The following is a 13,481-nucleotide window of genomic DNA, read 5'->3' as shown; positions in this document are numbered from 1 at the left end:
TAGCGGGGTGGAAGAAGGTGTGTTTATCTAATGGGGGGAGGTTAACCTTGATTAATAGTACTCTCTCAAGCTAACCTACGTACTTTCTTTCTCTTTTCCCTATTCCTGTGGGAGTGGCTAATCGATTGGAGAAGCTTCAGAGAGATTTCCTTTGGGGTGGTGTTGGTGATGAATTTAAATTTCATTTGGTTAATTGGCGTACGATTTGCTCCTCTAAAGCGTCGGGGGGGCTTGGAGTGAGAAATTTGGTTATGTTCAACAAAGCCTTGATGGGTAAATGGTTATGGAGATATGCTATGGAGAGAAATGCTTTTTGGAGAAAGGTGGTGGATGTCAAATATGGTAGTTTGAGGGGTGGTTGGTGTTCTAAGGAGGTGGGGGGTTCTTATGGGTTTGGCGTGTGGAAAAGTATTAGGAGGGGATGGGATACTTTTGCTGCGCATGTGAGATATGAGAACGGGAATGGTTCGAAAGTTCTGTTTTGGCATGATGTTTGGTGTGGGGAAACTCCCTTGAAGATCCTCTTTCCAGATTTGTTCCTGATTGCTCGAAATAAGGATGCTTGGGTGGAGGATATCATGCAGAGACAAAATGGCACCATCTTATGGAATATTATGTTGTCTCGTTCAGTTCATGATTGGGAGGTCGAAGTGGTTAGTAGGTTCTTTGGGATGTTGTATTCCCTCAAAGTTAGCAGCGAGGGCGAGGATAAGTTGTGTTGGGTGCCAGCGAGAAAGAAATCTTTTGAGGTTAAGTCATTCTATAAGTTGTTGTCTAGTCCTACTCAGTCTTCTTTTCCGTGGAAAAGTATTTGGAAAGTTAATGTTCCCTTGAGAGTGGCTTTCTTTGTTTGGACGGCTACTTTAGGGAAATCTTTAACTTTGGATAACCTTCGAAAGAGAAACATTATCGTCATGGATTGGTGTTCTATGTGTAAGACAGCTGGAGAATCTATTGATCATTTGTTTCTGCATTGTATGGTGGCTACAGATTTGTGGAGGGCTCTGCTGCAATTGTTTGGGGTGGAGTGGGTTATGCCGGGGTCGGTGATAGACATGTTGGGGAGTTGGAGGGGCCAGAAGGGTAATCGGACTGCGATTCAAATTTGGCGCATGGCTCCGTTGTGTTTGATGTGGTGCGTTTGGAGGGAACGGAATGCTCGCTGTTTTGAAGATTGTGAGACTTCTTTGGTGAATCTGAAGAGAAAGATGCTTCAAATGCTGTTTTTGTGGAAAGATAGATTTAAGTTATTGTATGATTGTTCCTATTTAGATTTCTTAGATAGATGTTCTCTATGTTCTTTTCATTAGGGGTTCCTTGTATACTTCCTGTGTACTTTGGGTTGCGCCCCTTTGCGCCTTTTTTATATATTTTACTTATCAAAAAAAAGGCCTCCACAACAATAACAAATAGAAAAGGCGACAAAGGAAACCATGGGAGCTACTAAAGAAACCAAACGGATTGCCATTCACCAGAATGTCACGGATTAATGAGAGAAAGGATGTCTAAGATTCTTTTGTGATCCTGAACAAGTTCATTTCTAGAATATTGAGATTGTCAGAGAGGTTGTCTTTGTATATTATGATTCTTATTTGATGTGAAACATTTATGGTGGATAGAACTAAGATATCTCATGAAGTCAGTTGCTTCTGAATTGAACTTATGTATTGATATCTTTTGTTGTTTTTGTCAGTTGTTTTGGGCTCAATGGGTTATGTATGTGATGACTGATTGGACCCTCTTCCTTCTTAGAAAGAGTGCTAGTTTTTATACCCAATTGCATGATTTGGATTTTACCGTTCATCTCTTCTTTTGCAATTAACTATTATCTATTCAAGCTTAATGATTAGTTAATGCTCTTGAAATTAAAAGGCCATGCTACAAACCAAAAGCTGAAATAAAAAGAGTTGTATTCTGTTTATTATGCTCATTGCTTGCTCAGTTCAGTCAGAAATATTGAAATTTTTTATTCAAGGAATAGTTGGGTGGATCACCATGAACGCTTATTGCTTGTCAGGGCTTTCTTGTCTCTACTGTACCTTAAACATTGACATTTTTGTGACAACTATTAGCTTGCTGATGAAATCTGACTATTTATTGTCAACAAGTATTTGACGTCTGCACTAGTGTGCATTTGAGCTAGGTTCCATAAAAATAACTATTTGCTAAAGTTAGTGTCTCACCTGCCCTTTATGTTGATCTCACTATTGCTGGTTTATTATCTGAGTGTCAGGGAGCACCTTCAACAGTGTTAAAGGATTTGGAGACACTTTTACTGAAAAATTCTCAAGCGGTATTTCACTGTTTCAATTTGCTGACTTTGTTTGCTGCTCCACCATAGATGGCTAATTTCTTGTTGGTAACCAGGAACAAAGTGAAGTACGATTCTGTGCACTGAGGTGGGCTACATCTTTATATGATTTGCAACATTGCCCAAGTAGGTTTATGTGTATGCTTGGGGTGGCAGATCCTAAGCTGGATATAAGGTAATGTAAGCTTTCATTTTGTATTTATTACAGATTCATGTTTTATTTTGCAGTGAATGCTCTCTCTCTCTCTCTCTCTCTCTCGCTCTCCCTCCTATATATATATATGTTTGTGTGTGTACGATAATAGTTTCAAATTATAATTCAAATAAATAAAATATACATTCAATTTATAATTCTCTATTTTTCTTTAATCTTGCCTTTGAAATGCAACAATTTTAAGTTGGCTCATCCTCATCATCATCATTATTAACAAAACAGACATACTCAGCCTAAGTTTTTACCAGTCTAACATAATATAACCCTGGCTTCCTTTTCTTCCCCTCATTATTTAGGGAAATGGCACTGGAAGGCCTTTTTCTGGTTAAAGACGAAGGAAGAACTATGAGTCAAAATCTTGATCTTCGATACCCTAAACTTGGTGTCATGCTAGATTTTATTCTTAAGCAGCAGCCCATGTTGTCAGATTCCAATGAAAGAAGGGAACAAAAGCTTCTTTTTCCCTCACAGACGTATGTGGCTATGATTAAATTTCTTTTAAAGTGCTTTGAGTCAGAGTTGGAGATGAATAACTCTCTGGAAGGATCATCTGATTTCTGGTCTTCGGTGGAAGCAATGTGTTCACTACTAGAACATGCTATGTCATTTGAAGGCTCTGTTGAGTTGCATGCCAATGCTTCCAAGGCATTGATAGCAATTGCATCTCGCATTCCAGAGGTTGGTTATCACAGATTCTCTTGCTTAGTTTCTTCTTGTTGTTGCATCTTTCATTTCTTACCTATTATTGTTCTTTATAGATGATAGCATCACGCTATGCTCTAAAATCATCATGGCTAAAGCAATTACTAAGTCATTTGGATTTGGATACTCGTGAATCTGCTGCACGCTTACTTGGAATTGCTTCCTCTGCTCTTCCTACACCTGCATCATCTGCTCTTATTTCTGAGCTGATTGCCTTGATTAGTGGAACACACAATTCAAGGTCTGTAGAGTGTACATTGTAAGGAAGTTTATATTTTTCAACAGATGATGAAAATCATACTAAATTTCTCAAGCTTTTATTTATTTATTTCTTTAGGTTTGAGAGACAGCATGGAGCATTATGTGCAATAGGATATCTCACTGCAGCTTGTATATCTAGAACTCCTGCTGTAAGTTAGATATTTGTTTGTTTTTTCTGTTATTATATATTTTCCAGCATTCTGTTGCATCCTTATTCTTTTTGAGGTGAGGGCACCTTGTAGTTAAAGGAGGAAAATATTGGGAATTTGACGGCTTTGCTAGATTGCCATGGCTATTCTTTTCCTATGTCTCTCTCTCAGTAGCATCAATGATGGAGCTAGTCATTTCCTTTTCTTTTCTATCTCTTTTTTTTTTTTTGGGGGGGGGGGGGGGGGCATATGTAAAATTTATATATAAATGTTAAAAAAAGCTATTTGAGGAAGACAAATGGTTATTTAGAATTGCTTGAGATATTTTAGAAGAGTTTGTTAGGGTTAAATATATTTTAGTGACAAGGAATGGGGAATGTGTAAAAGGAATGGGGAGTCTGTGGACCATCTTTTTCTCTATTGTGAGGTTGCTTATGACATATGAAAAGTTTTCTTTAGTCGATTTGGGCTTTCTTGAATTATGACTAGACAAGTAGTCGATTTCGATTTGTATGCTTGTTGGTGGATTGCTAGTAGCACTCGAAGTGCTGCTGCGTGGAAGATGGTGCCTTCGTGCATTTTTTGGTGTCTTTGGAGGAAAATGTATGATGCTTTGAAGGTCTAGTAGGAGCCAATATGTTTGAGATGAAAAAGTTATTACGGTGGTATTGAGGAGAGAAGAAGTTAGCTTGGAGATGTATTTGGCATGTAGGAGTCCTCTTGTCTTCTGACAAAAGCATTGATAGTTTGTAGTTGTTTCATGCTGCATATGGATAGAGAAACTATATGTCATTTACTTTTTAAATTGTTCAATTAGTTTCTCACTTTTTGGGTCTCTGAGACTCTGGATATTGTATTCTTATCTTCTGATGTTAGTTGGGTCTTGCAAGCCTCATGAATTGATTTGTTGGCTTCGTTGGGTACGATATAGTGGTTGTAGGAGTATCGGTGCTTCTGGCCAAATATAAATGCCTCATCCATTGTTGAATCTGACAAAATTTTGCCTTAATTTTCCATGCTATTTACTGCTAATGATTGAAATTTTCTGTCTTTTGTTTTGTTTTTTTTACTTGAAATGCATGCTAGCCTATTAGATAATATTGAAAATTCAATTTCTATTTCAGCACTGATGTTTGTAATTGTATCTGACATTTTGACAGATTCCAGAGACATTGTTACAGAATGTGTTTAAGTGCCTGGTTGATGTTGTTAATTCTGAAACTGCGACACTGGCCTCAGTTGCAATGCAGGCACTAGGTCATATTGGGCTACGTGTTTCATTGCCTCCACTTATTACTGATTCTACTTCAGGCAAAGTTTTTGTGACTATGCTAAAATCTCATTGATTGCGTAAAAACTTGTAAGATCTTTGGACCAAGACTTGAGATATCACACTAACCCATCTATTATATTGCAGTTGATGTTCTGATGGTTGTGCATGAAAAATTAAGGAAGCTACTTTCTGGTGATGATGTTAAAGCGATTCAGAAGATTGTTATAGCCGTTGGACATATCTGTGTTAAGGAAACATCATCTTCACTTCTAAATATTTCTCTCGAATTGATTTTCAGTCTTAGCCGGTCTAAGGTGGGTACAATTTTTTTTTTTAATTTTTTTTTCAGCCATTCTGCTTGTATACTCATGGACTGCTCATAAATATCAAAATGAATATTTATTATGTTGTTTTCATATATATATATATATATTTTTTTTTTTTTTAAGTAATGCAAATTCATTCAAAGTGTAGAGGGGTGCAGTAAGCAGGAACTATACAAAGATAACCCTTAAAGTGTAGGAAGAAAAGAACAAAACTCCAAAAACTTAAAAAAATTAGAAACAAGCAAACTATTCCATGTCACATTGTCGTCTTCATTCTAATATCACAGTCTCACAATCTTCACAGCTCCATGCGTTTTGCTCTCCAAATACCCTACATTAAACACAAAAGAGCCAACCTCCACATTTTCAAAGTAGTACGGTGTCCTAATTTTCCCCTCCAACTTGCCAACATTTCACTCACCCTATAAGGCATGACCCATGCAACACCAAATAACTAGAAAAGTGCACTTCACAAATCTATTGCCACCTTGCAAAGAAGAAGATGGTGATCAATAGACTCCTCACTTTTCTTACACATACAACACTAATTCACCACGATAACATTCCTCCTTCGTAAATTATCTAAAGTTAAGATTTTCCCTAAAGCCGCCATCAACACAAAGAATGCCACTTTCGAGAGAGCCTTAAATTTTTAAATACTCTTCCAAGGAAAAGGGGAACTTACCAGAGTAGATAACACCTGATAGTTTTTTCTTTTTGATAAGTAATCGGCAAATATCATTAAAAGCGTAAAGGTGCATTTAAGTACACAAGAAGTATACGAGAGAAAACGCCTAATTAGAGGGAGAAAAAAGAACAAGGAACTTACTATAACTAATTGTTAAAGGAGAAATATAAGTAGCTGTCCAAACATACAAAGTTTTGAAGAAAAATGACAATCTCCTCCAAAGTCCTTTCACAGTTCTCAAAACATTTGTCATTCATAAACACCATAAAAAGCATGTAGGCACCATCTTCCATACGACATCACTCCACGTATTGCTGGTAGTCCACCACCAAACATACAGGTCGACTACACGTTTAGACATAACCCAAGACAAACCATGTAAAAGTCCATGGGCCTTACTCACTCTCAAAAGACGCTTTGAGAGAGGAGGGATGTCCATGGCTTATAAAGTCTATAAGACAAGGATCTCTTAGCAATGTGGGACACTTTAACACGCCCCCTCACTTGTGGCATCTTTGGCCAAATACGTGTTCAACAACGGGAGGGAAAGGCCCATCATTGTCAAAGGAACCTGCTCTGATACCATGTAAAAGTCCATGGGCCTTACTCACTCTCAAAAGACGCCTTGAGAGAGGAAGGATGTCCATGACTTATAAAGTCTATAAGACAAGGATCTCTTAGCAATGTGGGACACTTTAACAAACCACAACGACTGAAAAAGGCAATTCAAATGGCATAAGTGACTTCACAATGAAGAAGAAGATGGTCCACGGACTTCCCATCCCTTTGATACATGCAACATTTGTCTAGTATAATGATGTGCCACTTTCTAAGGTTATCTATGGTAAGAATCTTACCTAGAGCCGCCGACCAAGCCAATAAGGCCGCTCTCGTGGGAGCATTAGTCTGCCAAACACTTCCAATGGAAGCGGTAGCCTTCATTGGAGGCAACCCCTTTTTGGAGGGACCCACCACAACTTATCTTCACTACGTCGACTCACTTTAACTGAATACACCAACTTGAAGAATGAGGCTAAGACATCCACCTCCCAATCATGAGCCGCTCTAGCAAAGTTTACATTTCATTGATTGGAACTACCAAAAAAAGTCTAAGTGAGCTGCAACAGTGGCATCCTTTGCGCAGGCAATACCAAATAAATCTGGAAAGACTTCCTTAAGGGCAACATCCCCACACCATTGATGATGCCAGAATCTAATCTTGGAGCCATCTCCCACCTCAACTATGTTATAAATCGAAAAATTCCCCCCAACCCCTCCTAATATTCTTCCATAACCTCACCCCACATGCACTAGACGACTTAATAGAATGCCACCCACCCCACGAATTGCCAAATTTAGAGTCCACCATCACTCTGCACCAAGTCTCTCTCTCATGCACATAGCGCCAAAGCCATAAAGTAGGAGAGTGTGATTGAACAACCACAAGTTCCAAATTCCCAATCCTCTCTCCAAGAGTGGTGAACAATCCTTGGACCAGCTAACCAGGTGACATTTGAATTCTTCGCCTAGTCCACCCCATAGAAATCATGTTGAAGGTTCTCAGTACGGTTATTAACACTCGCAAAGAGAAGAAAGATGGACATAAAATACGTACAAATTGGAAAGTGTGTTCTTAATAAGGGTAACCCTACCACCCTTGGACAAGTACATTATTTTCCAACTAGCCAATCGTTGCTCTATCTTTTCAATGACACCGTCCCAAATATGTTTATCCTTGTAGGAGGCCCCCAACGGTAGGCCGAGATACTTCATAGGCAAATAGGAGACCCCACAACCTAGAATACCTACCATCCTTTCCACCTGATCAACATTTCCCACAAGAACCGATTCTGACTTAGCTAAGTTAATCTTTAAGCCTAAAGCAACTTCAAAGCAAAGGAATAAGCAATGAAAAAGACGGAGATGATTTGGATTGACATCACTGAAGATCAAAGTATCATCAACAAAAAGAAGGTGAGAGCAAACAAACCCACTTGCATTACCCACAGAGAAACCAGACAACAACTCGCCACTCACAGCAACAAAAATCATTCCATCAAATGCCTCAATCACAAGGACAAACAACAAAAGGGACAGAGGGTCCCCTTGTCTCAAGCCTCAGGAACTACTAAAAAGACCCGTTAGAGTGCCGTTCACTAATCTAGAATCGCACTGAAGAAATGAAATGAGCTATCCAAGAACACCATTTCCCCCCAAAGCCACACCTCCTTAGCATATACAACAAAAAGTCCCAGTTGACATGTATAAGCTTTTTCTAGATTCTTTTTGGCAAATAACACTCTGCTCGCCAGACCTTAATCTACTATCAAGGCATTCATTGGCGATAAAAACACGATCAAAGGATTTGCCTACCTCTAATGAATGCATTCTGCAACTTAGAGACAATCTTCTCCAACACCATCTTAAGCCTATTTGCTAATATCTTAGCAATAATTTTGTAAATGCCCCCCACAAGACAAATCGAGCAAAAATCCTTGAGGTTAACAACCACTGGAGTCTTCGGAATGAGGGCAATAAAAGTAGCATTAAGCCTCTTCTCAAACTTGCTTCTAGCATGGAGGTCACAAAAATCCTTCATGATATCCTCTTTTAAAAGAACCCAGCAATCTTGAAAGAATGCCATAGAGAAATTGTTAGGGCCCGGTTGTGACACCCATGTCTCACATTGGAAAGATGAGGGTTTTCACCCACAAACCCTCTGAAATTTTATCTAAATACATATTTTCAACCACTTCACTAGTTGAAACTTGAACTCATCACCAGTACCCCACAAAGAAAGTCCATTTGAATTTTTTCCAGTTGATTGGCCACTCCTACCAAAATAGGGAACACAGACAAATACAAACTTATAAAAAGGCAATTAGTTTGACTTAGGAGGCCTTATCTCAAACGAAAACAAGACCAAGGGTAGTCGTTTCTCATTTTTCCTAACACGAAGTTACTCTAGTGAACAGTATACCTTATCCAACCTAATACTGTAATACATGTCAATCCTGGTTTGGTTTAAGTTAAATTTGTTATTTCTTCAATATAACATGGGGGGAATGTTGAGGGTGGAAGTCATCAAGGAAACAAGAAAAGGCAAAAGCAAGAGAAAACACAAATTAGAGAAGAAGAAAAAAGAAGAAGCAACAAGCGGATTTTTTCCTTGTTAGAACCAAATGGACATGACAAGAGGTGTTTGGTGATTCTTGTGTGTTGTAATAAGTCAAAAATATCTACATGCATGCATATGTCTTCATTCTGTGCCTTGTAAATTTTTACATATAATTTTACATATATCGTGTATGAAGTTGCCTTACGCTTTCAATAGACTAGATTTACTTATAAAATAAAAGTATATTGTGTATGAAGTTGGGATTATTCCCAAAAATCTCAATTTTGAATTGGACTAACTTTGGTTGGTTATTTATTTCTAGAATCAGAACCAAATCCAAATGCCTTAAATGCTGAAGCAAACTTAACTGATGAGATTGCTTTGCTTCAGTTCTTACGTTGTTCTCGATTAAGCTGTACCCTAGTAGATAAGATTTGAAAACCTCTAGTAATTGCATTTTTGGGGTTTTACAGGTCGAAGATATCCTCTTTGCTGCTGGGGAGGCTCTATCATTTTTGTGGGGTGGTGTTCCTGTGACTGCTGATGTGATTCTCAAAACTAACTATACTTCACTTTCCATGGCTTCAAAATTCCTCACTGGAGATGTGAGCTCATCTCTCTCAGAATATAGCCTTACTGGGGAAAGCGAAGTGAATGAAGATTATCACATCATGGTTAGAGATGCAATTACTAGAAAACTTTTTGATGTTCTTTTATACAGTACCAGAAAAGAAGAGCGCTGTGCTGGAACTGTTTGGCTGCTATCACTTACAATGTATTGTGGCCATCACCGAGCCATTCAGCTAATGCTTCCTGAAATACAGGTTTGCTGTTGGTTTAGAAGCCCAAATATGTACTTTTTTTTTCCCCCGTCATATACCTGCTTGTGTTGGACTTTAGCCAATTATTATGGTCTTCTGACAACAGAATGTATACTCAACTTCAAGGGAGTCCATATACACTACAGTGCTACTGTTTGGAGATGTTGGTACCTTTCAATGGCAATGTTTTTATAGGGCAGAAATTTACACAATCAAGAACTGATGATTTCAGAATTGGTCATTGTTGTCTGTCCATTTTTATTTATTAAAAATAAATAAATACCAGTATATTTGATAGAATGAAGAAGTTCCATCTATTAGCAATCCAAGGTATTATTATTAATAAAAAGTGAACCAATAACGAGTTTGGACATAAATAAGGCCAGCCTCTATTGGTTATGTAGAAGAGTGTCCTCTGAATTATGGATCAAGATTGGTAGAGATTGGTTAGGATAGTATATTTCCCTTGACTTGCTCTGTTCCCACTTGCAACTAAAAGTTTTTACTATTGCATTCTGAAGGAACAAAAACAGATCAAGGAAGAAAACTTCCCCTGTGTGCCCCTTCAATGACATGTCTTCTGACTTTTCCCTTCCATTGGCTGACAAAGCCTTACCTATAAGAGTTTCAAACCTTATGAGAAAAGTGGACGAATCACTATTCTATTAGATATGATTTTATATATTTGTAGTCTTATTCAAAATTGCTTTTCAAAGAAAGAACCACTTTGAAATCACAGAGTATTGCCACTGGTTCCTCTGAAGGATGTAAGAAGGTTTCAATGTTGAAGACTCAATTTCTTTTTTCTTCCCTTTTTATTTTTATTTTTTATTTTATTTTTTCGTTTTCTGGAGGGTAGGGGTCTTTGTATAATTCTGGTGTACCAAGGTTCTTTTCTTTTTCTTTATCAAGATGAAAAAAGTGAAACTTTAAGTTCCTGAACTAGTGCACTTCCTTCTGTGATCCTCACTAGATGCCCATATGGCAGTGTTGGGAGTTGGCAAAATGCTTTCTGATTTCTGTGGATTCCAACGTCCGCATCTTGATGATTGCTATGAAAATAGGGCAGCAACACCAGAATGATAATTGGCCAAATTATTCCTCTTTGTCCATGAGTATGTAGAAATTGAGATACACCATGTAACAACTTTATGTGAAAACACCTTTCACTGAGGACTCTCGTGAAAATGAATGAAGTGCTTGCGGCAGGCTGAATAGCGAGACTCTATAACGTAGCAAGTCCTCCACCAAATCCCTTACTTGGGCCTCGTCTGGGTGACAATTAGAGTAGTTTTTTGGTTGAAATGAACATCTCATTTGTTCGGTTGCAGGATTTCGCCTGAAGATTTTGAAACCACACAAAAGAACTTCACAACAGTAGAGTTCGAATTACTGCTAAAATGATGAAGGATTACCTAGATGCTGTTAGGATATTAATTAAATGATTAGATTTACTATTTTCAATCGACTTAATGTTTTGCGATAAGTGGTGATTTAACAGAGTATCAAAGCAAAGGTCATGAGTTCGAACCTTGTTTCCGTCATTCACTTCCCATTTCAATTAAATATTTCACGTGTTGTGCTTCACTTATTAAAAGAGAGTTTGAGCCCACACGTGAGGGAGCGTGTAAGATATTAATTAAATTCACCATTTTCTATCAGATTAATTTTTTGGGATAAATGGTAATTTAACATATGCATTTTCATTTTTTGGTCGGAAGAGGTTTCACCAGAAGAATGGTATATGCGTATTTAGTAACTTTGTTCTTGATGTCAATGCCAGCTGTAATAATTACCTTTCGTAGACCAGAACCTTGGGCAGTAGAGCCTGCTTGCGCATCTCACCCTTCTTAGTGGTCCACTTGAGCTATAATGATGCTCTTAGATTCTGCTCAGGGGATCCCCTTTAGATTTACAGATCTTGGGTTTTATTGAGAATGATCTTTTCGGAGAAAACTTTTACTTATTTCTATTGGGTTGAAAATTGTCAATTTGCAGGAAAATATTTTATTTTAATCTCTTCCTTGTAAAAACTGCAAATGCCAGAGGTGTTGATTGCAATTCTAGACAGCCCATTTTCTTGTGAATGCCAAATGATTATGAAGATGTCATTTACTGTTGGAATTTTTATTGCCACCAGATTCTTGTGATACCAGAATGGGAATTGAAGTGTAAAATATGTCTCATATGAATGCAGGAGGCTTTCTCACAACTACTTGGTGAACAGAATGAACTTACACAAGAGTTGGCCTCACATGGCATGAGTATTGTGTATGAACTTGGTGATGCAGCAATGAAGCAAAACTTGGTGAATGCACTTGTAAGCAATCTGACTGGTTCAGGGAAGAGGAAAAGAACCATCAAGGTAAGCTCATATTCTCATATCTTCTCTTGCTCTCTCTCTCTCTCTCTCTCTCCATTTAAGCCTGAGGTTCCAATGTTTTTGCTGTGCAGCTTGTTGGAGACTCTGAAGTTTTTCATGAGGGGGCTATAGGTGAAAGTCACAGTGGAGGGAAGCTGACCACATATAAGGAGCTTTGCAGCTTAGCAAATGAGATGGGGCAGCCAGACTTAATTTATAAGTTTATGGATCTTGCTAATTATCAAGTTTCATTAAATTCACAGAGGGGTGCTGCTTTTGGGTTTTCTAAGATAGCAAAGCAAGCTGGGGATGCTCTTAAGCCACACTTACGTACATTGATTCCAAGGCTTGTCCGCTACCAATATGATCCTGATAAAAATGTGCAGGTACACATTTTTGAGTGCTCTGAGTAAATTAAGGAGTTATTACACTGTCAATGTATGTGGTCCATAACTTAATCAATATATTTTCGTCTGCGTTCAGTTTTTTTGCATATTCCCTACCATGTATGTTTCCACAAGTAACAATATCCCTCCCCCCCTTCTCCAATGATATGGAAATTTGTGTAACTATGCATTCGTATTAACTTTGTATACCTTAGTATCCTCATTTGTTTCAGGCCAAATAATTTATTGCCTCTTGTCATTGCAATGTTTTAGGATGCAATGGCCCACATCTGGAAGTCACTAGTTACTGACTCAAAGACAACCATTGACGAAAACTTTGACCTCATTATTGATGATTTGTTGATGCAATGTGGATCTAGGCTTTGGCGGTCACGTGAGGCATCCTGTCTTGCCCTTGCAGATATTTTCCAAGGACGGAAATTTGATCAGGTGAGGAGGTTTTTATCAAATTTTATTTTATTTTTTTCTAGTCAATTGCAAACTCAAGTTTGACAGCATAACCTATAAATCCTTGCTTAGCTTTCTCAGCAGAAGTATATTAAATTATGTTGGATTTATTAAGATCCACATTCTCAGTACACATGATTATAAACTGCATTGCAACATAGTGTTTGAAGAAGTAATAGTGTCTCCTATCTTGTCTTTGTAACTCCAATAAGCCTCAAATACCATGCCTTAATCTGACTACTAGATTATCCTCGGGATCAGATGGTAGTTTGTTCTCTTATCATCTCAGGAGGTTTGGATGTTGTTATAAAGCTTACTTCTTTCAACCAAGTCCAAGTGGGAAAAAAGGTTGTGCCATTATGAAACAGAGGGGAATCATTTTCAAAGCCGTAATAGTGGATT

General features: G+C 38.0%; 1 protein-coding gene across 1 annotated transcript in view; it reads left to right on the top strand.

Annotated features, from left to right (window-relative positions):
• LOC133876988 (uncharacterized) overlaps nt 1-13,481 on the top strand; it is a 55,526-nt gene that overhangs the window by 28,102 nt on the left and 13,943 nt on the right. Inside the window, exons 13-23 of the mRNA XM_062315220.1 lie at nt 2,234-2,293; nt 2,368-2,486; nt 2,822-3,203; nt 3,284-3,468; nt 3,565-3,637; nt 4,798-4,948; nt 5,055-5,224; nt 9,516-9,866; nt 12,061-12,228; nt 12,318-12,611; nt 12,885-13,061. Of these exons, the coding sequence (XP_062171204.1) occupies nt 2,234-2,293; nt 2,368-2,486; nt 2,822-3,203; nt 3,284-3,468; nt 3,565-3,637; nt 4,798-4,948; nt 5,055-5,224; nt 9,516-9,866; nt 12,061-12,228; nt 12,318-12,611; nt 12,885-13,061 (2,130 nt within the window). The remainder of the gene's footprint in view (nt 1-2,233; nt 2,294-2,367; nt 2,487-2,821; nt 3,204-3,283; nt 3,469-3,564; nt 3,638-4,797; nt 4,949-5,054; nt 5,225-9,515; nt 9,867-12,060; nt 12,229-12,317; nt 12,612-12,884; nt 13,062-13,481) is intronic.

Source organism: Alnus glutinosa, chromosome 9 (assembly GCF_958979055.1).
Source record: "Alnus glutinosa chromosome 9, dhAlnGlut1.1, whole genome shotgun sequence".
NCBI lineage: Eukaryota > Viridiplantae > Streptophyta > Magnoliopsida > Fagales > Betulaceae > Alnus > Alnus glutinosa.
This window is presented reverse-complemented; position numbering and strand designations above follow the sequence as displayed.